Here is a 24979-nt window from a genome sequence, read left to right on the forward strand (position 1 = left end):
CAGACACGTCCGGTATTAGAGCTCAGTACTGAATTTATTTTATCATTGCGCTAATCCTTGTGATGTAGGACTGTGGCTCCTAGATTTATTTAGTATCTTTTACATACTCTATGGCTAACTTGTGAGGGGTGGTATTACTCTTATTTGAAGTTTTCATTTTGGAAACTCCCTTTACTAATTGTTTTCGTATTTAAAGGTGTTAATTTTCAGAAACGCCTATTCACCCGCCTAGCGGCATCTGTCCTTTCACTCCTCCGAGCTCGCACGCATGCTGCCGCCCCGAGGGCTCCTCCAAGTTCGCACCCACGCCGCCACCCCCGATGCCCTCCCCGACGGCTGCACTGCCTTCCCCGGGCCGTCCTCGAAGCCAAAGCCGCCGGCCCCGGGGACCTCCTGGACGCCCGCGCCGCCGCCCCCGAAGACCTCCACGACACCTGCGCCGCCGCTCCGGAGCCCTTCCCGAAGCCCGCGCCGCCGCCGCCAATAACCTCCTCGACGTCCGAGCCACCGCCCCCAAGGCCATCAGGACACCTGCGTCGCCGCTGCCCCCCAGCGCCCCCCAGAGGCTCGCGCCCCAGTGTCCTCTCCGGCACCGGCACCCATGCCGCCACCACCGCACGGGGCCAAGCCGCACCAACCCGCCCGTATGACGAGGTGCCCTCTCTCTCTCCCTCCCCCAACCTCCCTTTCAGATCTGCTCTCCCAACCTCAAATCAGATTTGCTAATTCTGGATGATATGCAAATTATTGCCTAGGTAGGTTTCTCACATGATATAAAGCGTTGGTTCAACTGAAAATTGAAATGGTGCAAATTATTGGCTAGTTAGGTTGGGGACGAACGCTGGCTGCAGGGCCATCAGATAGGCATGTATCCAGACAGTCCAGATCGGAATGGAAGGAAGCAGTGAATTTACAGCTTGTCTGTCTCCTTCCCTTTGTTCCAAGTAGCTAATCAATATCTGTGTTTGATTTGGATCAGATCTGCTGCCAAGTAGCAGCAGCAATGGCATTCATTTTGAGCATGTTAGATTTGATTTTTTTCTAATAATGTGATGATTTCAGTCCTATAGTCGAATTCATTAAGTTGAGCCAAGACTACAATCTTTTTGTTTATTTTTTTGTGCCACGAAACAGCATATGCTTGCTTGATTTGTTAGTGTGTTTTTGCAATGACAGAACAGCTAAAGGTGACTTGCTCATCATTTGTATGTGCCAGGATTGGTTAGTTGTTCTTTTGTTTTCGGGAGAATTTATTCAGTTCAGGCTTCAGAAAGATGTTATATGGAACTATTATGCAGGTTATAGCTGGGGCTTGGGAGTTTATTACAGTAGTCATCATCATACATCTATCGAGCTCACGCCGTGAGTTGAAATGTGCAAATTGTGTAATACATGACAAAGTAAAGGGCTGTCCTTCTGAAGTATGTAAATCACTACAGCTAGAGCTAGCTGTTAGTAGGATGGCTTACAGCCTTACCCAAGGGCAAAAAATGCTTGTGCAGAAATGATCGTTTTATGTAATTACTAACATATGTCCTCTGTCTTTTCTGAAGCATTATACGCCGATTAACTCTGGGTCTGTCTTCATATATTATCAGTCCAGGTTTTCCTGCCTTTTTCCCCCACATGATCATGTCCTTATGTCAGGTGACGTGTGTTTCACCATTGCATTGCACAACTGTCAATTAACACATACTAATATATGTCATTGCATTTATTTTCTTTCTTGCTCTAGGTTCTTTCACTCTGCAGTTCATGCTTCACATATGTGATAATTTTCTCTTGATGATCACATTCTGTCATGTAATATGCAGTTATGTTTTTTTTTGCAAGAAATGCAGTTATGGTATATTAATACACCTGCCAGTAACATTCAATGATATGTTGCATTGCTCATTTTTATTTTGAAATCTAAGGATGCCTTACATTGCCCTTTTCCACTGAAACTATGTGTATTGTAGTAAGAGGATTTTTCTGTATGCTATACCTTTTGTAGGGAGGTTCGACCCAGCTGAGATTCCAACCACGTTATGGAGGATATCTTGCAACAGCTTCAGATAATGTAGTCTCTATCCTGGATGTGGAGACACAAACTTGCGTGAGGAGATTTGAGGTCCGTAAGTGACTGAGGTGCACTCTAGGGCAGTTTGCTTAACTTGAATATGTTTGCAAGTCACACCTTGCTAGCTGTGCGCCCCTACTGATGCAGAGGCTGGAACCTTATTATTGGAACAATCCTTATCTAAAAATAATCTTGCTAACTGTAGTCAGCATTCATTTATATATTAATCACTATAGTTCCCCTGTTATTGAGAAGAGGTCACTTGAAGCAACCCTGATAATCTGATTTCTTGGAAATTGCAGAGCCACACTAAGGGTGTTGATTCCGTGTGCTGGGATCCCACTGGCGAATATGTGGTGTCTGTCAGTGAAGACAGTGTGAAGGTGTGGTCTTTGAACGATGAGAGCTTTGTGAATGAGCTTAACTGCAGTGGGAGAAAGTTCACTTCATGTACTTTCCATCCTACTTATCCATCCTTGCTTATCATTGGCTGTTACCAGGCAAGTTACTTTCCCTTGCATGTCTTTACTCACTGCTGACTGTTCATTCCAAAACTATATTGCATGGACCTATGGTGCCTGTCTTCGAATGGTGGTTTTCAACTTCATACACTGACCTTCAACTATCCAATATATAGATTTCAACTGCTACTAGTTCCTCTTTTAGTAAGGATAGAGAAATGTCGGTCTTCTAAAAGAAGTGATACTGTATGTAGTGTCACAAAAATATCAATCTGTTGTATGTCGCGGGTGTTGTAGGACAACTCTGAACATTTGCTGCCATGAAGTATCTCTGATATATATGAGTGAATAATAGTTTAGCACAATTCCATGACCACTGCAACTGCTATTTTTCTGCACCCTTCATTCATCTCTGAGATATCTTACCTGTGGTCCCGTGCTGAATGCAGTCTCTAGAGCTGTGGGACATGTCTTTCGTACCTTATTATCCTTACTAAGTGGTGTACAATCTTGGGCTGCAGTTCATGTTTCAGCTATAGAGCTGTACTTGGATATTAGGAGCACAATTGAAGACTATATCAGGGTTGGTAATAGACTATAAGGTTTTTATCCCCTTTGTACATGTATAATCTAGCAAGTGTTTGTAATTACTCTTATTATTTTCTACTCCAGGGATTTACTGAACCCACATCAGACAAACTGCTACCAGATCTACTTCTGGTCGAATTTATTTGTAAATTTGAATTTGAATTGTAAATTTGCCATCAGACAAAATATATGTTCTGATCGAATTTGAATTGTAAATTTGATTTTTTTTTTGTGGAAAAATGTACTCTAGGGGCGGTTGGTACTGTTGTCGCCCCTACAAATCGATTTGTAGGGGCGGCTGATAACACCAGCCACCCATACAAATCAATTTGTAGGGGCGGTCTGGAAACCGCCCCTACAAATGCATGATTTGTAGAGACGGTATGGTAGGGGCGGCTGGCCGAGCCGCCTCTACAAACCATCGCCAGCTGTCCCTACAAATGCTTTTTTGTAGTAGTGGGTGTTCCATGTAGGGTGAGAGTTGAATGTTGTGCCGAAAAGAAAAGGATACTGAAACACACTTTGATAGTTCATGAATAAAAGTAAGCTTAAAATGTAAAGATTAATAACTGAAATGGTCACTTCAATTTGATAGTCCTGGGATGAAACTGGGACAAAAAATAGACTTTGAGGATTTGAATGTTTGTTTTGAAATTTCAGGATCAGGAATAAAATTGAGACTCGGACGACAGTCAAAGGATGACTTTTTTTAGCAACGTCAAAGGATGAAAATGAGTATACACGGTCTCTTCCGATCATCCCCTCTAGAGTCTCTTGTAATTTAGTTCAAATATGCAGCCCAACCAACTTCTAATGGGCCGCAGATATTGGATGGGGCCGTCCAAACAAACAGTAACCTTAGTGGGAACTGGGAACATGTGGTATGTAGGTAAGGTTGCTGTTATGTGGATTTGCCTTATCTTAACAACTCTGGTGTGATGTTGCATCTCTCGTGTGTAATTGTTGTATTTGTCCCCGTATCGATGCGTTAGTCACTAAGGTTAACATGCGTTAACATGGGGTGGGCGAGAATGGGTTTTATGGGTCGGGTGTTGCTGTGGAGTTCATTTGGATGGGTGGAGTTGGGTTTTAGTATCACATGGGTTGGGGCGGGGCGGGGCGGGTTAACATGAAATAAGGGTTGGGGCGGGTTGGAATGGGTTATACTCTGCGTGCCGACGTACAACGCGAAGAAGCCCCTCGGCACGCTGTTCCTGCCGTCGCCGGACGCCCTTGTTGCCGGACGCCTGCAACGTCACCATGGCCAGGTTCTTCGACTTCTTGAGCAGATGTTGTAGCCGCAGGATGTCCCGAATCTTGTTGCTCTCGCGGCCACCATGCTTTTGCACCTTGCCGCTTGCTCTAGCTCCGTGCCGGCGCCACCTCGCATCATCTGCCCTCCAGCAACCCCGACAAGGCGCTCCCCTCCTCCTGATATGCCGCCAGCCCACCACCATGCGCTGCCTCCTCCTGTCGGACACCCTCACACGGCTACTGGAGGCCGCCGCCGCCACATCCGCCTCCCTCCGCAGCCTCACCACCAAGGCACAACTCGTCACATGGCTCCTTCTCTTTGACCTCGTTGATTGAGGTGGACCGGATCCGGCGCCTGCAGGGGTCAGCGGTCATCGCGCTACGCCCCGACCTCCGGCTCCGGACACTATAGAAGCATAGAAATATTACAATACAAATTTTGCCTATTTTGACTCATATTTTTATAGTCTTATAAATATTATAATACAAAGCATATTTTGCCTATTTTGACTCATATTTTTATCAAAATATTATGATTTTTTGTTATGAACGCTAAGTACATATGTAGAAGCGTAGAAAAATTTGCTGAGATGCACACTTATGTATATAATTTTCACATACAAGGTGTCATTATGTTTGTTCAGGCCCCCTTAATTAAAGTTGTTGGTTCCGCCACTTGCTGCCGTCGTCTGAGAATTTTGGGGCAGGTTAATTAATATTTTTCGGGTCGGGTTGGGTTTGGAGAGCTGACTCATATGCTGTGGAGCGGGGTGGGTTTGGGGCGGGTTTTGCCCTGTTAGCAGGCGTCAGTGAAGTATATAGTTGTTCCCTCTTGTTCATTTGTACATTGTACCACATGTGTTGTATGCGCATCTCTGAAACATGATCAGAAAGTCGCAATGGCGTGACCAAGAACAACGTATTTCTTTTTTTTTCTAGGAGTATTATAATATGTACATTCCAAATCTCCAATAGTAGAGAAACAAAATCATAATATCGCTGCCCTCCTCGCGATCTATAATTTCAATTACGCAGCAAGGTTCTGTCGTCCTTCCAATTTAGGCCCAAAGATAATGAGCTACTCCCGCTTTCTATCCGGCCAATTCAACTCATTTCATCACCCCTCCAAAACACGATATAACCTACTATTATCCTTCCCACATAATCATACACTCAGAAGATATCTTGAGATACAAGCACATGAAGATGAAGGTATATCCAACGCATCGTTTCCTCTCTCTCTCTCTCTCTCAGAGTTTCCTTTCCTTTTTCTCTTTACTATTCAAAAACTTGCATCCGGGCTATATATTCTCTAGATTTATTGATGGACCGGAGAAGTTGGGCCGAGGGAGCATGTTAGGCCCATATTCAGTTAACCACACAGTTAGCTTCTCTGGCCCACGAGTCTTCTCTCTGCATTGCCATGCTCTTCTTTGTCCTCAACTCTTAGGTGTATTTGGTTCAAATTTGCAGCCAAGTCACGTCCATGGGCCACAAGTTCGATGGGCTACCCAGCCATCCAACCGAGGCCGTGGGCCTTGATTGAGTGAAAGGTAGGGGGTCTCGCTGATTAGGCCTTCACACAACGTAACGTCCGACGTTGTTGTTTGCTCCGGGGATGGTGGATACTCCCTTCATCGAGTACTAATTGTTGTATTTTGGTCCCCAAAATAACGATGCATAGCGAGCTGTATAGGCGTTTAAGTCCTCGATTTACACGAGTACTCGCTTTTTTCTGAATTTATTCGAATTAAGTGCGCGACGGGAGCATGTGCCTGGCCTTTTGATGTACGTGTGTGTTTTGCATGTTTCTTGTGCTGCCTCCCTGTCCGTGCGCAACGGGACGTGGGCCGGTGTCTCCCACGCTTGCTACGCTCGCCGCCGCCGAGTCGGATCTCGCCAGCGCGCTGTCCATCCAACCAGAATCCGCCGCCCCCCCCCCCCCCCCCCCCCCCCCCCCCCCCCCCCCCCCGCAACGAGCGCCAGTGACCTTGCCGGCACCAAGGATGACAGGATCTCGTCCACCGCCTCCACTCCGGCCGCCTTGCCGCCCACGTTCCTCCCCGATGAGCACGCACTCGGCACTCGCGGAGTCCAAGCGCCGCCTCGGGCCGCCCCGACGACGCGCTCGCCTTCACCGACCTACATCCTAACTATCCGCCCGTGCCGGCCCGGCGTCCGCTATGGCCGCTCCTCTACCTGCTCGACTCGCTCTCCTCGCAGCGCCCCTAAAGATGTGGCCGTTTTGCACACGGCCGGCCGCCGGCGTGCTCCGCCACTTCGCCCCGCCGCCGCAGCCTTCGGCTTCCACTACTGGCCGGAACGCGTGCCTCTGCCGGTGCTTCCACCAGATTCTCGACGGAATGCCTGTCACAGTACTGAATGTAAGTTTTTCACTAAACCATTAAGACCTCTTTGTATTCCCTTTGTATTGATTGTAGTGTTCAAATTACAAGTATACTCAGGTCCAATAACCTGTACAATGTATTTTTCTTGTTTGAATTGAAATATATACAGTTGCCCTGAATATGATGGATGTTCAGAAGTACATTCCTTTCGTTGTAATCACTTGTGTTGTGATAGCTGTTGTTTGTCGGATGGCTGTGTTAAAAGATATGAATTTTTCTCTGCTTGCTGAATGCTTCTGTGAGAAAAAATAAGCAATGGCAGCGGCGACCGTGCCAGCGCCATTTGTGCCGGGATCCGGCGGGTGGAGATCGTCCATGGGAATATGTTAGCAACAGCAGCTGGCCAGTTGAGGACCTTTGCTTCTTCCAGCAACGAAAATATTTTTAAAAAATCTCATAAGGCATTCTCGATAGTTGTCTCAAAACTTCAAGGAGTGAATGGACCTAATTCTGCCCATGTCCTACTGGCTTATGGGTCTGTAGTGAAAACATCTTTTGATTAACTTTTGGTTTGGTATGGTTAAGATATTAATTTCGGCATTTCTCAAGATGGAGTTCTCTTGCCAAATATTCAAACCGCCATGACAAAGAATGATCTATCTGTGAAATAGCAATGTATAGTGAGAATGCTCATTAGTTATATTGAAAATTTTATCTTGCTTCTTCACTTCACCTTCTCTTTGATGATAACACCTTTAATTTTTTTAGTGGCTAAGTCAGCTACTCGCTTGTGCTCTAAATTTGTGCAATTCTTAAATGGGCGAAGCATGGATGCACCTTTTGACTTTTATTAATAAGTCTCAAATGAAATGTGGGAGCTATACTCTTGGGCTGAATCTTGATTTTTTTTTCCACTTGTAGAAACGGTCACTGCTCTTGACTGAGCCAATGCTGATGATGTGATCCTTCCTCTTCCAAAGCTCCATACACAGGAAAAGAAAACGAAACATGGTGTAATAAAACCCAGTGGTGATATTGAGCCTGAGATTCATAGTGATCTCACCACTACAAAGATCTATTCATAAAACAGGTAAATAATCTATTGGTAGTTATTTATTCTTTTTCTGTACAGCATAGTAAAGAATCACATCAGTCTGGTGGTTGCTGGGATGTGACTATTAGTTTAAGGTATGTCATTTTGGTTTAGTGCTGTACTCAGAGCATGAGATCCTAGACCATATTCCCCCTCAGAGATTAGTTTTGTTTCTAAAATTGTGTTGGAGTAGAATTTATAACGATAAATATACATGGAGCCTGACCTATGGACTGCAGCGATGTAAGATTTTTTAAAAAAACAAGAACAAGCACTACAACTGAGCATGTTACATGCATCTACTTTATCTTGTGTCACTTTTGCATCTCATCTCAAATTTATTTTAATAATCCATGGGGCCTGTACTATTTAGGAGCTATACTATTTAGAATCTTCTGTGTGCTCACCACCGATTTGTTCAGTTTCATTCTATTTTATTTGCTCTGATTGGGGATTGATATATTTTTGCAGGAGCTTTGCCCTACTATTGATTTGTTCAGTTTCAAGGTTTATTGTCTCTTTGAGTTCACCCTGCATCTGAAATAGCAAGCCGTCCCTCAAGTTTAATTCAATCTTGGTTAGGTACACACTACATGTCTGAAAATCAGAACCTTTATCTGTCTGAATAAAATCTGACAATGCGTTTATAACCTGGCCCTGCCATGCTTATAGTTGTAGTTGCTGCCATTATGGTTAACATTCTATGATTCCTAGCATCAATTATTCCAAGTAGTTTTGTGCTTCTCATGTTGGAATGGCCTCACACACATAGGGAAGCCTGAAAGGGCGGGCCTGGTGCAAGCGGTAGAGTCTTACCGCCTGTGACCGGAAGGTCCCGGGTTCGAGTCGCTGTCTCCTCGCATTGCACAGGCGAGGGTAAGGCTTGCCACTGACATCCTTCCCCAGACCCCGCACAGAGCGGGAGCTCTCTGCACTGGGTATGCCCTTTACCTAATTGGTAAGTAGAAAAGGTATTTCAGTTAATAGTTAGTCTACTTGACAATTGCTCGTGGTGGAAAAATGAAATCCTGCACCAGTTGTTCATTGGCTCATTACTTGGTACATATTTGCACTAGAACATGCAGTAAACAGTGGTTATTTCTGCAGTTATGGAACATGCACTGCATCTCTATAAGATGAAATATCCAGGCTTCAAATATTTGAGAAAATAGTAGTACACTTATCAGCTTTTAATTATGCCTTTTATTTAATCATGTCTGCATCTCTACGCTTTTGAGTTGCCCTCCAAACAAATTATTATGAATAGCTTAAATGTTAAGTATCTGGGTTCTTAAATATTTCGCACATATCATCTTGTCAGGCTCTTAATAAATCTTCAAAAGAGGCAATGGAGAAGATCTGGGCTTCAGAAGGAACTATTATTAGGTGAAAGGTCTTCAGTGTACAGGATACAGATGCCAAGTGAATATGATTGAAGCAATTTTAGTTTATGCTAGTATTTCTTTGCAAAATATGACTAGAAGCAAAATTGTTTCTTCTACGTGCTGTGGCGCAATGTCCAACCAGGTTTGAGAGGCCACGTGCCACCATGCAAGGGACAAAAACATTGAATAATTGTTGGTAGCTGCAAGTACATATGCTGATATGCCTCTGCATATGGGAATTACTTTTTCAGTGATTTTCAAGTGGATTGTCACAATCTGGATTGTTGGACCAAATTTTGTTGTACTGGAACATAACTTACATAGACTCAATTTCTATATCTGTTGCCATGTGTGAAGATCACTCTTGCCCATCAATTAGTTCCACTCTTCTTATAGTATTTATATTTTTCTCTGAATCTATAGGTCATCAGTTGGGTTCAGTTCAGTGAAATTTTAGTATAGTACCTATACGATGATGCTCCTTTTCAATCCATTTATTATTAATGTCCACCGGAGCATATGGATCAAGCAGATAATTCAAACTGGATTATTTGGTGTCCCTCTTCGTGTTGCAAGGATCGATGGGTCAACCATCCCCCTTTTAAGTACTAAAAGAGTGAACAGATTCGGTGCTTGTTGGAAAGTGGGAGGAATAATGCAAAGTACTTCTCCAAGTATTTGCAGAAGCGTAACCAGACTCCCTAGTGGGCTAGTCTCTATATGCCTCAAATCAACCGCAACTAAAAAGAACAAAATTTGGACATTTTTTTGTGCGACATTCCAACGTGGGTTCATAGTTCTGCCTGCTGCGATCCAGCACCCGTCGCTCCTACGCCCGTCCTTGCGAAGGAAACAAACCTCGCTCCCGTGGTTTCAAAAGAACGTGCAATCGTGATCATCGGAAAAAAAATTCCCGTCTGGCTCCACGAAATCACGGCACCTCCTATTCCACCTTCCTAAATCCCTCACCCGTTCGCTCTCCTCCAATCACGCGATTCCCTATCGCGGCGCGCACGATCTCCTCCAATCACGAGAGCATCTCCTCCACTTACGCTCGACCGCCTCAAGTGAATCCCCAAGCCGGGCACAACGAGGCGTAGCCGCGTCGCCCCTCCCTCCATCCGCTGGCCAGCGGGCGCCTCCTCCCTCTCCTCGGCCGTCGGCTGCAGCCACGGCCTGCCCGGCCACGACCCGGCGCAGATCTAGGACCGGCGCGTGCCGCCACAGCCCGCTCCTACCGGCCTACCTCGCCGACGCCGACGCCTCGCTGCTACCACACCGAGGCCGCCGCCTACCCCGACCTCGGCCCTGGTCCCATCTACGAAGGGTGTTTGGTCTCCGTCGTCCTGCCTTTACCACAGTGGTTCATAGGGCGGAAGAAGCCCCGGCAGCAAACGGCCTCGGCGGCGCGGTGAGGGGCCCATGGAAGGAGAAACCGACGATAGGGATGGCCCTAGGGACTCCCTAGCTCTGCCCCGCCATTGCCCATTGCTCCGGCGGCGCCCGCCCCACCATAATTCCAAGTGTGAGGTAGGCATGAAGGATTCGCACGCGCGACACGACCAGGGTCTGCTAGTCACCGTGCCAAACCCCAGGCCGAGGTGAGCCCCTGCCTCCTCTCTCCTTGTCCATGTCCCTTTTTCTCCCTCTCCCAGATCTGTGGTGTCCTTGAAGCAGCAGGCGGTGGAGGAGCTGCTCCGGTGAGTGGAGGAGCTAGAGCAGGCGGAGGCGTGGCTGCTCGGCGAGGAGGAGGCCGCGGAGAACGAGTCGTGGGTGGTTGCATGAGGAGGAGAACACAGCGCGGGGGCTGCTGCAGGAGCTCGACGCTGGGAGTACATGGGTCGAAGAGTATGTGGGATGGCCCTCGCCATTCGTGCTCCCGTCGGCCAGTCTCGATGCCGCCTTTCATGTCACCCAAGTCCGGCGACACCCCCTTTGCCAGTATGCTAGCATCTATTGCGTTGTAAGCTTCTGAACCATCACATGGTGGAATGCTTTGACCCTAGCCCTGGATCAACTCCTGCTCGATGTCTCAAATTCAGAGCCTCTAGCAAAAATATTTGCGTACTCCTTGTAGTGCTGTGCAGGAAGCACGTCGAGAAGGGCTTGACGGCAGTAAGTTCCGTCCTGAAGGTGAAGAGGTTGCAGTCGTCGTACACTTGTACCTATTCTTGGAGCTCAGCTCAGCCAAGATATTAGAGGGAGGTTGGTGGTGTCATCACTGGAGTGTGTCCATGGTAGTTTACCTCCTTTGCGTGACAATTGAATATGCGGGCTTCAGAACACAGGTGCAGACATATCATTCGCTTACTTGTTAATTGTTGTGGTTCATTACAACTATGAGGTAAAATGCATACTTGCTAATCATTGTCCATTTCATGGCTCAGAACTCATGAGTGTGAACTGCGTAGTGAAAATTTAGTTCAGTTAAAATGTTAAGTGCTCAGCGGCATTCATGTTTGCTGCAATTAAATGGCTTGGGTCGGGTTTCTTCTATTTAGCCATATATGTATGTAGAAGAAATAGAGATATTGCAAAGGCCTTGCTTGTCATTGATACTGATATGACAAGTGAAGGCATGCCCCTATTGTAAAAATGTTTTCCTATTGTAACCAGGATTGTTATGTTTTTGCTTCCTGAGCTGATATGCCAAAATTTGGATGTGAGTATGTGACCAAGTATTCGTCTATTTTACTGCCTTCTGAGTCATGTTTCCATTTTAAATGAAAAAATACAGATAGAAATCAAATATGGATTTTGTTGCTGATTTGTATTTTGAGGATTCAGCTATTCAGTCCAATGGGTCACCAACAATTTTTGCAAATTTAGTAGGCAATATTGAGCTGACAGAGGATCTTAATTAAACACCACGGTAAACAAAAATCACATTAGAATTTATAGGATCTCAGTCAACGTTAACAAAAACCTGAGGCATTGCCTATATTTTATTATGTTGGGTGATCGTATTTGGTCCATTGACTATTAGAGGATGTTATTTTGTCATTAATCTTGTAACAAAAAGCACCAGCACCAGCCTTTTCTGTTCAGAGCTAGTTGAAGTAGGCATCATTAGTCCGACCAATGTCAGAATTGTGATAAATTTATGTAACACCCTAAAATTTGCCTCTTTTGGAAAATAGGTTTAAAATGATTTAATTATGTATCTTATGCTCATGAAATGTAGGAAAATAAATAAATAAATAAATTTCTCATGAATTTAAATTTTATCATAAAGTAGCAACATGTATGTGCATTCATGCCGCTACATATTATTTTGTGAATGTTTGGTATCGATCAAAATTTCAAAGAGAATTGGAATTAGAAATGGAATTGGAAAATTGATTGAAAAAAAGGCTTCTTCATTTTTTCCCTTCCTTCTTCATTTCGGCCCGCTGGCTTTTTTTTCCTCCGTGCCAGCCCAGCAACCGCCGGCCCACGCGCCTCCTTTCTCCTTCCCTGTTTTCCTTCCTGGGCTGGCCCATTCGGGCGGGCTGACAACCGTCACAGCCACGCTGCCCGCCTCTACTGCCGCCGCGCCCTCAGCCGCTGACAGCCCGGGGCCACAAGTCAGCGCCATCCCCCACCTCTGCCCCACGCCCGGTCCAGCCAGACATGGCCGCAACCGCCTCCGCCCCACTCCACGCGCGTCGTGGGAGCGCCCTTTCCCCCGCGCCCCGGCCTCTACAAAACGGAGCCCACGCTCGAGCCGCCCCCCTGCTGCCTCTCCCCGCTCCATTTTTCGCACTCGCTCACGCCTCGGAGGCCGCAACCGCCGCACGGAGAAGCTCTGCCGACCGCCGTCCGCGTCGCCCGTCTTCCCCGAGCCGTCTCCGACCCTGATTTTCCCCGCTGTGAGCCTCCCCATGCTCCCCTCTCTCTCCCCGACCTTTTCTTTTGGCGTTTGGTGGCTTCTAGCGCCGTAGCCGCGAGGGCCGATAGCTCTCCGGCCGCCGTCCATGGCGACCGCCGCCACGGCCGCACCCTCCGGCCGATTTCTCGGCCTGAACGTGTTCGCCTGCTCCCCCTCTCTCATCCGGTGGCTTCGGGTCATCGAATCACGAACCAAAGCCCCCTAACCGAGCTCGTCGGCGAGTCTTCACCGTCGGCCATGGCGCCTGGCTGCCTAGAGCTACTGTTGCAGCCACCCCTTCATCTCTCTCCCCCAGATTTGATTCTAGCCGTCCATTTTCATATCTGCGGCCAGGATTAGAAGTTACCCCTTCGCAGGTAAATTAGCTAAAGAGACCCTGAGCTTTTCTAAGTCCTAACCCACAGTCCAAAGCGCATTTCCCCGAGTACGCATTCTCGTTTTGAACGCGTAAAGTTCACTGCTTTAGTCTAAAATACGTTTTCAGTATTTACAGAAATGCCATTTGAACTGTTTTGCTTATAAAATCGTCGTTTTAGCTCCGAATTGATCCGTTCAAATCGTGTTAGCTTCGTAATTCCATAATCTACATGTTAGAACCATTGTTAGTCAAGTTTGGAACTTTTTAATTTCATGGTTAGATTTAATTAAATATATTGCTATAGAAAATCTCGTTTTAATCATAACTTTCGTATTTTAGCTCTGTTTTTCGTGAACTTCGCGCTGACGTGATCGTAGCGAGACGTAGATTATCTTCACAAATATTTTATCTTGTTTTCTATACTGTTGGTGTACTGTTCTAATGATAGGAATGTTTGCTTTGCATGAATGCTTTTGGAATGTTGTATGTTGCCGTGTTGGTCACGTTCAGACGATGAGGAGAACGTTGGAGACCAGGAATTCTTCGACGACCAGCAGGACCAGCAAGAGTTTGTGAACCAAGGCAAGTATAGCATGGGCCTACCTTGATGTCCTATTTCACTTTAATCAATTACTCATGTGCATGTGTCTAATTTTGATAACCCTAAGGACATTCTAGACATTTGATGACTTGTTCCCTTGACTCCTATGGGGTAATTGCATATGGGTAGATTGCTAGTGCTCTAACTGAACATGATCTACATGATGATGAATGGTTCTATGGAACCAAAAGTATAACATGACTTATAACAACTGTTCCATAGGGCGAAGGTGCAAATGACTTTTGATCATGTTGCTCCCGGCCCTCCATAAGGACTTATCTATCGGCAAAAGCTGGGACTGACAGTGCAACTAGGAGAGTCATATGGCTCTGACTTTAGCTCAGTAATAGGACCTTTTCTAGCTAGTTAGAGGTTACCTTTTTGATGCAAATGAGGCTTGCCACGTTGGGTATAGGGCTGCCTCTGTTCCTATGTGTATAGCCGCGATGGATATGTGCCATAGAAAAGGGGGGTTCCTACATCTGCCTGTCAAGGAAACCTAGCGGCCCTAACTTGTTATCGAAACCTATGAAATGGCTTCATAGTGTACCCTACCCGCTCACCTTGGCAATGATATGGGAGTAATTAACCCGGGCATATGGGAATCACGACTCGCGGTGAATGTGCACCACTTCTGTAGAGGGTAACAAACTGTTATAACAGTCGTGCTCATGATCACGAGTGGCCCGAAAAACTCATAGAATAACTGGTTACTTGTTGATGATCAATTAAGATGTTCTATGATGATTTATGATACACTTGACCCGGATATCTGTTCATATGGGATTAAATGGGAGCTTAAGCATAATTTGATAATACCTGAGAATAAAAGCTTGACTTACTAAAAATGCTAACTGCAGTAAACCAGTGTCAACCTTTTTGAGCTTCATAACCCCATGTTAACTTGTTAAGTACGGGATGTACTTACACTTGTTTATTTTCTTTATTTGGATAAAAATCCCGGATGGGTAACAGATGACAACGGGTATGAGGAATTCCCTGAGGATTTTTAGGCTTATGGTCAACCAGTTGACCTTCCCTATGATGAAGCCCCACGAGAGAGTTACCTTTTTATATTCCGCTGTGTAATGTAAGACTAAGTTATATTATGGATCTGATGTAAGGACACCGTGATGATACTTTATGTAATTTGTCAGCTTGTGTGTGTGATTGATCCCTGGGCACACACGAGTTTTGTGCATTCAATTTTATCCTTAAAATTGGGTGTGATAAATTGGTATTAGAGCAGTGTTGACTGTAGGACCCAAGCCTAGTAGAAACTGGTCATTTTAAGGTTTATAAGTTGATGCAAAGACCCTTGATCTATGAACTTTGATATTTTTTTCTCTACTATATCTTTACCCTTGCTATTCATCTCTACCTTGATGCTTATTTTGAAATCTTTGTTCTCATCTCCATTCCTTGATTTGACATGCCTTTAGAACCGTTCCTCATCACCTTCTTGCGTAATCTGAAGATAAGTCTTAGGATTGTTACCCCTAGCATCATAGGGACGATAGTATCGCAAGTCAAGTTAATGATTGAGTAGTGCACCTTTATTGCTTGTTGAATTGTCATTATGCTTACAATTGTTTTGAATCTTGTAATGAATGCAATGATCTTGTTGGGTGTTCTCACAATTTCATTTATCTTATAGGCCTAAGGTATAAGGATTAGTGCAATAAATAGTTGGGTTATGGTTTTCTTCTATTTCCTCTATCCTATCTTTTTTGGAGCAGTCTGCACTCTTCGGCTTATATCTCTATTCTTGGACAACCAAAAATCATGAGAAAATTCTGAACAATATTAGACTTCAATATCTTTCTCTGAGCGCAAGAATCACCTTGATAGCTATTTTGGTTACGGAGATACGAAAATCAGAAGGTGATGCATCTGTGCTGTTTGGAATCTGGAATAGTTTCTGTTGTGCACTGTTTTCAACCAAGAAAACTGAGGAATTTGGAAAAGTGTTCTATAAGGAAGTTGTGGAGAATTTTATAAGCTTTCGAACGGTATAAGCTACAACTTCATTGGATTAACAGAAGGAGAGTTACAGCCGTTTTACGACGCTGCTGTTTTTCTGCTCGCGAAGAATTCTAGATTTCTTGTTCTTGCCTATACACAAGAGTATCGTTGGGATGTCAGAACATCTTGATACTAGTTAGCTCATCTAAAAGAAGTAGATGTAAGCTATACTTTGGTGTCCCCTAGTCTATCTTTTCTTAAGGGGGGTAGCCAAGTTGAAGAATTTGCAAGCCGAAGTGTCCTACGTTCTTGTTTGCGTAGCGGAAGCGTGGTGGTATCCAAAGATGTGAGAGAAACTTAGAGTCTCAATGAGGTTTGGTTAAAGGTTCAACGAAGGTTTATCCAAGATAATTAAGATTTTGGTAGAGCTAAGTTAGTTTGGATCAAGAATCTACAGGACATCTTCACTAAGTTGGTCTTGAATTGGTGATATCCTCGTTGGAATGAAAATTGATTATGACTTAGAAAAATGCTATCACTTGGAGAAGCAAAAGTCATGACCGATGCCCTTAGCAATGGGAGTTGTGCTAAGAAGGTTCGGGTGACACCAAGGATCAAGAATTGTATTCCAAGTTCGAGCAACTTAACCGGAATCATTCATGTTTTGAAGATTGGTGGAAGAATTTCCTTCTGACCAATAAAGGAATTTTCGTTGGAAAGTGGGATCCTTATCAAGACGATAGGACTACACGAGGAAGTAAAGGAGAATCTAAAGACGGAGTATCCCTATCTCCAAGTCGACGTCGTCCGAATCTCAAGGACGAGATTCATCTTAAGGGGGGTAGAATTGTAACACCCTAAAATTTGCCTCTTTTGAAAAATAGGTTTAAAATGATTTAATTCTGTATCTTGTGCTCATGAAATGTAGGAAAATAAATAAATAAATAAATTTCTCATGAATTTAAAATTTATCATAAAGTAGCAACATGTATGTGCATTCATGCCGCTGCATATTATTTTGTGAATGTTTGGTATCGATCAAAATTTCAAAGAGAATTGGAATTAGAAATGGAATTGGAAAATTGATTGAAAAAAAAAGGCTTCTTCATTTTTTCCCTTCCTTCTTCATTTTGGCCCGCTGGCTTTTTTTCCTCCGCGCTAGCCCAGCAACCGCCGGCCCACGCGCCTCCTTTCTCCTTCCCTGTTTTCCTTCCTGGGCCGGCCCATTCGGGCGGGCTGACAACCGCTGCAGCCACGCTACCTGCCTCTACTGCCGTCGCGCCCTCAGCCGTTGACAGCCCGAGGCCACAAGTCAGCGCCATCCCCCACCTCTGCCCCGCGCCCGGTCCAGCCAGACATGGTCGCAACCGCCTCCGCCCCACTCCACGCGCGTCGTGGGAGTGCCCTTTCCCCCGCGCCCCGGCCTCTACAAAACGGAGCCCACGCCCGAGCCGCCCCCCTGCTGCCTCTCCCCGCTCCATTTTTCACACTCGCTCACGCCTCGGAGGCCGCAACCGCCGCACGGAGAAGCTCCGCCGACCGCCGTCCGCCGTCCGCGTCGCCCGTCTTCCCCGAGCCGTCTTTGACCCTAATTTTCCCCGTTGTGAGCCTCCCCATGATCCCCTCTCTCTCCCCGACCTTTTCTTTTCGCGTTTGGTGGCTTCTAGCGTCATAGCCGCGAGCGCCGATAGCTCTCCGGCCGCCGTCCATGGCGACCGCCACCACGGCCGCACCCTCCGGCCAATTTCTCGGTCTGAACGTGTTCGCCTGCTCCCCCTCTCTCATCCGGTGGCTTCGGGTCATCGAATCGCGAACCAAAGCCCCCTAACCGAGCTCGCCGGCGAGTCTTCGCCGTCGGCCATGGCGCCTGGCCGCCTGGAGCTACTGTTCCGGCCACCCCTTCTTCTCTCTCCCCCAGATTTGATTCTAGCCGTCCATTTTCAGATCTGCGGCCAGGATTAGAAGTTACCCCTTCGCGGGTAAATTAGCTAAAGAGACCCTGAGCTTTTCTAAGTCCTAACCCGTAGTCCAAAGCGCATTTCCCCGAGTACGCATTCTCGTTTTGAAAGGAAGTTCACTGCTTTAGTCTAAAATACGTTTTCAGTATTTATAGAAATGTCATTTGAACTGTTTTGCTTATAAAATCGTCGTTTTAGCTCCGAATTGATCCGTTCAAATCGCGTTAGCTTCATAATTCCATAATCTACATGTTAGAACCACTGTTAGTCAAGTTTGGAACTTTTTAATTCTATGGTTAGATTTAATTAAATATATTGCCATAGAAAATCCCGTTTTAATCATAACTTTCGTATTTTAGCTCCGTTTTTCGTAAACTTTGCGTTGACGTGATCGTAGCGAGACGTAGATTATCTTCACAAACATTTTATCTTGTTTTCTATACTGTTGGTGTACTGTTCTAATGATAGGAATGTTTGCTTTGCATGAATGCTTTTGGAATGTTGTATGTTGCCGTGTTGGTCGCGTTCAGACGGTGAGGAGAACATTGGAGACCAGGAATTCTTCGACGACCAGCAGGACCAGCAAGAGTTTGTGAACCAAGGCAAGTATAGCATGGGCCTACCTTGATGTCCTATTTCACTTTAATTAATTACTCATGTGCATGTGTCTAATTTTGATAACCCTAAGGACATTCTAGACATTTGATGACTTGTTCCCTTGACTCCTATGGGGTAATTGCATATGGGTAGATTGCTAGTGCTCTAACTGAACATGATCTACATGATGATGAATGGTTTTATGGAACCAAAAGTATAACATGACTTATAACAACTGTTCCATAGGGCGAAGGTGCAAATGACTTTTGATCATGTTGCTCCCGGCCCTCCATAAGGACTTATCTATCGGCAAAAGCTAGGACTGACAGTGCAACCGGGAGAGTCATATGGCTCTGACTTTAGCTCAATAATAGGACCTTTTCTAGCTAGTTAGAGGTTACCTTTTTGGCGTAAATGGGGCTTGCCACGTTGGGTATAGGGCTGCCTCTGTTCCTATGTGTATAGCCGCGATGGATATGTGCCATAGGAAAGGGGGGTTCCTACATCTGCCTGCCAAGGAAACCTAGCGGCCCTAACTTGTTAGAGAAACCTATGAAATGGATTCATAGTGTACCCTGCCCGCTCACCTTGGTAGTGACATGGGAGTAATTAACCTGGGCATATGGAAATCACGACTCGCGGTGAATGTGCACCACCTCTGCAGAGGGTAACAAACTGTTATAACAGCCGTGCTCACGGTCACGAGCGGCCCAGAAAACTCACAGAATAACTGGTTACTTGTTGATGATCAATTAAGATGTTCTATGATGATTTATGATACACTTGACCCGGATATCTGTTCATATGTGATTAAATGGGAGCTTAAGCATAATTTGATAATACCTGAAAATAAAAGCTTGACTTACTAAAAATGCTAACTGCAGTAAACCAGTGTCAATCTTTTTGAGCTTTATAACCCCATGTTAACTTGTTAAGTACGGGATGTACTTACGCTTGTTTATTTTCTTTATTTGGATAAAAATCCCGAATGGGTAACAGATGACAACGGATATGAGGAATTCCCTGAGGATTTTTAGGCTTGTGATCAACCAGTTGACCTTCCCTATGATGAAGCCCCACAAGAGAGTTACCTTTTTATATTCCGCTGTGTAATGTAAGACTAAGTTATATTATGGATCTGATGTAAGGACACCATGATGATACTTTATGTAATTTGTCAGCTTGTGTGTGTGATTGATCCCTAGGCACACATGAGTTTTGTGCATTCAATTTTATCCTTAAAATTGGGTGTGACAATTTCCTTTTTATTCATCTACTGCAGCTCTGACTCCTTTTCAATGGGTGAAGTTGGATAGTGTCAAAATTGCAGATGAAAGGCTTTAGGACAACTCCTATTGGACTAAGGTGCTTTACTACTTTGTTGGTCATGTATGCACATACGGAAGATTTTAGCATTTATCAAGCTAAGCTTTAAGCACTAGAGCTAGCTTCTTGTGCTTATTGACTATCAACTTATTTGTACTCTAGACCTTAAAATGCTATAAAAATCCTGGGAATGGGCATAGGTGCTCAATCAGGTTTTTTTGTTTCTTCATATCCATGTTTGGTGTAGCTCCTGTGCCGTGTTTCATATTGGTGTGATTAGTTCTATTACTTGCTGCATTAGTCATGTGCTTATTTTAACAACTAAAATGGAGCATGGTTCAAACACCATCATTCAGGCCTATTGAGTTTGTCATATGTGCTAACAGTAACGGCTTATACAAGTTTTAACCTAGATAACCTTATGTTCAATCCTTGAACATGGACATTAATGAAGGTGTATTTAGCTCAGATGCATTATTGCACCCTCAAGAAGTTCCATGTTATGAATCACAGCATATAGTACCCAGATTTACCATTTTAAATTTCAGATGTTTCACCACACATTTGGTCTGGAATGGTCAATGTGTTTGTCATAAATTATTTTCTTAAGTTTGTTTTCTCTTTGTGCAGTTAAGAGATTTCTAGAGCGTTGTTTACTTTCTTATGGCCTGTGGCCACCCCTGGTCGATTAGTCGATTTGTCGAAAAGGCAAGAGCATCTTTGCAATCAATTAGATATCTTGACCTATTAGCACGGAAGATAGAGGGCTTGATATGGGTTTCCAACCCAAGTTATGAGAATTGTTGAGCAAATGGACATGGCTCCACCTGGTTTTAGGCTATAGACCATACTATTTTGTGTGACTTTCCCAAAAGAAATCCAGATTACCTATTCTTTTTGCCTTTTTACCATAACTGTGATGTTAAACCTATGCATTGCATGCATATAAGCATCCCTGTATAAAAGTAAAAGTTGTTCTTCCTATAATTTGTGGTCCTCATTACACTTTTGTATTGTTTCTTCTTACTGTTATCAAGTGTGACTTACTGTCGTCTTCATTGATTCAGATATGGCATCAGGATTCACGTAGGCTTCATAAGCATTGGCATAGTCTGCAACAAGAGCTTCCTAGCAGGGTGGACTCTTCGAGGACACTTTCACATGTCATGCCACTGGCTCTTTAACAAGCAGCCAAAGAGCACATGTAGTCTATGGATGTTTTGGTTCGGAACTTCTCTGTTTAGTGCATCTTTTTCAAGAAGGGATTAGTCATTGTCTCCACTCATGCTTTTCTATAAGATTGCGCTTGCAACGCAGTTAATTAAGTTTTGCTATTTTCATTCCTCATATATTTTCCATGCTCCTCTTATTGTCTTTGTTTTCTCTACCGCACGTCACGAAAATCACACTCAAAGCATCCCTTTTTCTTTGGTAAAGGTATAACATTATTAGACTTCAATTGTTATGATTGTATTTGTTTTTTTTCCCGTAGCAACACACGGGTAAGAACCTATATATAGAACTAATAAATCTATTTGTTAAGTTTTGTCATGTTCATTTATCATATGTTTTCCCTCTTATTGCCTTTGTTTTCTTTGCTACGGCACATCGTGAAAACACACTCCGAGCATCGTTTTTTGGTAAATGTATAACACACATTTAGACTTCGATTGCCGTGGTCTTATTTGTTGCGTTCCTGTAGCCATGCACGGGCACAAACTTTGTTTTTTTTATTAAATATCACTTTAATGTCGGTATTTATTTTCACAATATTATTATCTTATCGTGCGATCCGTGTATTTTAAGTATAAAAGTTTAGTTATCCCGTAGCAACGTACGGGCACGCTGCCTATTCTAATATAGATACTAAAATAGATATATCGAAAATCTGTTCTTTATTATTTTCTGTAACCGGATCTAGATATGCAGCTGAAAAAATATGGAATATGTGACATTATTTATTCGCATCATTGAAGAAAATAAAGTACCTGGTATCTACGACTAAAAGTTGTCCCTACTATAACCAAGACTGATGATATGAATTCTAATATTTACCCTACGAAATTATTTATAAGTAGTCTCTATGTCTAATGATGATATTAATTTTAAAATGGCTACTAATACATGATTAATTTAATTCAAATAATATTTTGATTTAGTTTCTGCATGATATATTTGTTATTCTAAGTTATTTCTAAATATTTTAGTTTCAACATGATATATTAGGAGTTGATCTCATCGGCAAAAAAAAGTTAGTTGTTATATGACTCTATCAAATGAGGACCGGAAAGAACATGGGTTCTTGGCATATATTTGTCAATTACGTACCATGGGTTCATGTGTGACTCACATGACGGAAATCATCGCCAAAACTCCCGCCGAGCTACGGTGGCGTTCAGGCTCAAACAGCTGGTTTGAACCAGATATGTACAGTAAACTGAGTTTAAGGAATCAGAATGTAACTCGTAAAATTTGTTGTTTTTGAGCAAGGAGATTATGCAATTGACACATAAACAAGTTTCAGTCTCAAATCATTGTGAATCACTAATATACTAAAAAGAGAATGTATACATGGATGATCTTGACAGGACGACAAAACTTTTGGCTGTTCAGTCAAACATGTGCAAAACTTTTGGCTGTTCAGAGTCAACACGTGCAAAACTTTTGGCTGTTCCGTCAATGCACAGTTTAGCAGTGATACTCAGTCAATGCCCAATTTAGCAGATACTTTACTACTTTAGCAATTGTCTGATTGCTATACCTAGCTAGCGTGAAGCAGCAGCCGCCCGGGCACACGGGCTGTATCCAGTAGTTATTAATTAGTAAAATGAAAAGACAGAGAACATATATACGCATGGAAATGACAGGAGTGACACACGGAATGTTTCTTTCCTCTCGTTCTTCCCCACTGGCCAGTCGCTGCTATAGCTCTACGACTACCAGGCTAGCTCCTGATCTCTCTCTCTCTCACACACACACACCCCACGGAACATATAATCCACGCAACAATAGCGAATGAAATGGCGTTCCCGGGTGCATTGCTGGAGCTGGTCGCCGAGGCCAGGCTCAATCCGGCGAGGCTGCCGGTGGCGCTGATCTCCTTCGGCGTCGTCCTGAGCGCCGCCGCGCTCGCGCTCATCATTTTCAAGGCCCCGGCAGGCATCTTCCTCCGCCTGCACGGCAGTGCGCCGGGGTGCTTGTACTACGGCATCCTCAGCGCCGTAGTGATCTTTGGTCTGGCGGAGGCGTCGTTGGGTTTCTGGGTGGTGCCGCGCGACGACGTGGACGGGGACGGCGGCTGCCACACCGCCGGCAAGACGGTGCTGTGGGTCTCCCTCTTGCCGCTCGTCCTGGTGTTTGCCCTCGGTGGCCTTGCGTTTCTGAAATAGTACTTATGCTTGTTTGTTGTGTGCTCGTGTTTAGTGGCCTTGATCGAGTGAGGCTTAATTTTTAGGTGCTTCTACGGCGTAGCATTCATTTTCGTCCTTAATAACTATCGTAAGTTCGGGACTCAATTTCGTTCTAAACTTTTAAAATGATTATGTTAGTTCTCAATTTTTTCTTCTAAGCTTAGTTTTATCTTGAAATTATCAAAGTGACTGTTTTAGTCTGTAAAGTTAAGTTTATGAACTATCAAAGTGTATTTTAGTGCTTAAACTTTTCTTTTTAGCTCAACTTTCGTCCCTTGTCCTATGTCGATCACCGTGGTATGTCGCACCTAGTTAATTCTAGGACCATCTATGATTCGAGATGGATGGTCATCATGAGGTACTATTGTCCTGAGTGTCATCGGATAGCACACACATTTTTATCCACGTTTTAAAATTAATATACATATAAATATGGATACGAATATCCTCAAATATAAATAATTGGTTATTTTTTTTCATTTCAATAACTAAATCACTACCAGAAACCTCAAATTTGCCGAGTGTTTTTATGTTTGCCGAGTGCATTCCAACGGGCACTCGGCAAATAAATTCTTTGCCGAGTGCTGTGCTAAAAACACTCGGCAAAACAAAAACCCTCGGCAAATAGGGGGTTTGCCGAGTGTCAAAAAAACACTCGACAAAGATAGGGGTTTGCCGAGTGTCAAAAATAAACACTCGGCAAAGAGGGGGGTTTGCCGAGTGTCAAAAAGAAACACTCGGCAAAGATGGAAAAAAAACACGCCGCATAGAAAATCCCCTCCCGTTCCCAACCTCCCCTCCCTCTCGCTACAGCTCGCTCCCTCCCCTCCCTTCGCCCCAGCTCGCTCCCTCTCCGGATCCCGCCGGAGGCCGGCCCCTCCCCTCCTCCTGCCGGCGGCTGACCCCTCCCCTCCCTCTCTTCCTCGGCGCCGGCCCCTCCCTCTCCTTCCCCAGCGCCGCCCTCCCTCTCTTCCTCGGCGACAGCCCCTCCCTCTCCTTCCCCGCCGCCCCCTCTCTCTCCCCGGATCCAGCCGCCGCGCCGCCTCCTCTCTCTCCCCGAATCCGGCCACCGTGCCGCCCCTCCTCTCCGGATCCGGCCCCGCTGCATCCCTCCCTCCCTCCCGGATTTCCCCGAATTCGGCCGCCGCGCCGCCCCTCCCCTCCGGATCCGGCCCTGCCGCCTCCCACCACGCCCACCATGCCCACCCACGACGCCCCACCGTGCTCCTCCCCATGCCCCACCGCGCCATGGACGGCGGCGGGAGGCCCTCGGCGCGGTGGCCCGGCACAGCGACCCCAGGCGCAGCAGCGCTGGCACAGATGGGCCCTGGTGCGGCGTGGCGGCGACGTAGATCTAGTGGCGCGGTGACCCCGACGAGGTAGGCCCTCCTCCTCCTGGATCTAGGGTTCCGGCGAGCTTTTTCTCCTCTCTCTCTCCCAACTCCGATCCAGCGTAGGGAGGCCGACGGGACCGTGGGGAGGTGGCGCGGCTGCGTCGGGCGTTGCGGGGAGGACAGCATGGCTGCAGGGAGGCTGCATGGGTGGTGGTGGAGGTGGTGGCATGGATGGAGGCAGAGGCATGGGTGGCGGTGGAGGTGGTGGCATGGGCGGTGGCGGCATGGGTGGTGGTGGCGGAGCAAGAGGTGGCCTTAGTGGTGGTGGCGGAGCAGGTAGAGGAGGAGGGCTTGGTGGTGGCGGTGGT

At 45.3% G+C, this 24979-nt stretch overlaps 1 protein-coding gene and 1 long non-coding RNA gene across 7 annotated transcripts; both read left to right on the forward strand.

Moving 5' to 3' along the window:
* Positions 1-240: 240 nt before the first annotated feature.
* Positions 241-3991, forward strand: LOC136504772 (transcriptional corepressor LEUNIG-like). Of its 5 annotated transcripts, none has more exons than XR_010770974.1 (6): positions 241-654; positions 1554-1647; positions 1997-2113; positions 2365-2562; positions 2973-3106; positions 3196-3297. XR_010770974.1 is itself a non-coding variant. In XM_066499771.1 (6 exons), the coding sequence occupies exons 1-5, from the start codon at positions 602-604 to the stop codon at positions 3060-3062; spliced, it is 480 nt and encodes a 159-aa protein (XP_066355868.1). In that variant the 5' UTR covers positions 241-601; the 3' UTR covers positions 3063-3106; positions 3196-3297. The 5 variants fall into 5 exon arrangements, 4 of the variants coding, with proteins under 4 accessions (XP_066355868.1, XP_066355869.1, XP_066355865.1 ...); XM_066499771.1 differs by having other exon boundaries at positions 3045-3106; XM_066499772.1 differs by lacking the exons at positions 2973-3106; positions 3196-3297 and adding an exon at positions 3772-3991.
* Positions 3992-6345: 2354 nt separating this feature from the next.
* LOC136505868 (uncharacterized) lies at positions 6346-9191 on the forward strand. 2 transcript variants are annotated; one of them, XR_010771341.1, is made up of 4 exons: positions 6346-6749; positions 7635-7803; positions 8278-8388; positions 9128-9191. It is a non-coding gene; the product is annotated as an uncharacterized lncRNA (long non-coding RNA). The 2 variants fall into 2 exon arrangements; XR_010771340.1 differs by lacking the exon at positions 9128-9191 and having other exon boundaries at positions 8278-8513.
* Positions 9192-24979: the final 15788 nt, after the last annotated feature.

Source organism: Miscanthus floridulus, chromosome 14 (genome assembly GCF_019320115.1).
Source record: "Miscanthus floridulus cultivar M001 chromosome 14, ASM1932011v1, whole genome shotgun sequence".
NCBI lineage: Eukaryota > Viridiplantae > Streptophyta > Magnoliopsida > Poales > Poaceae > Miscanthus > Miscanthus floridulus.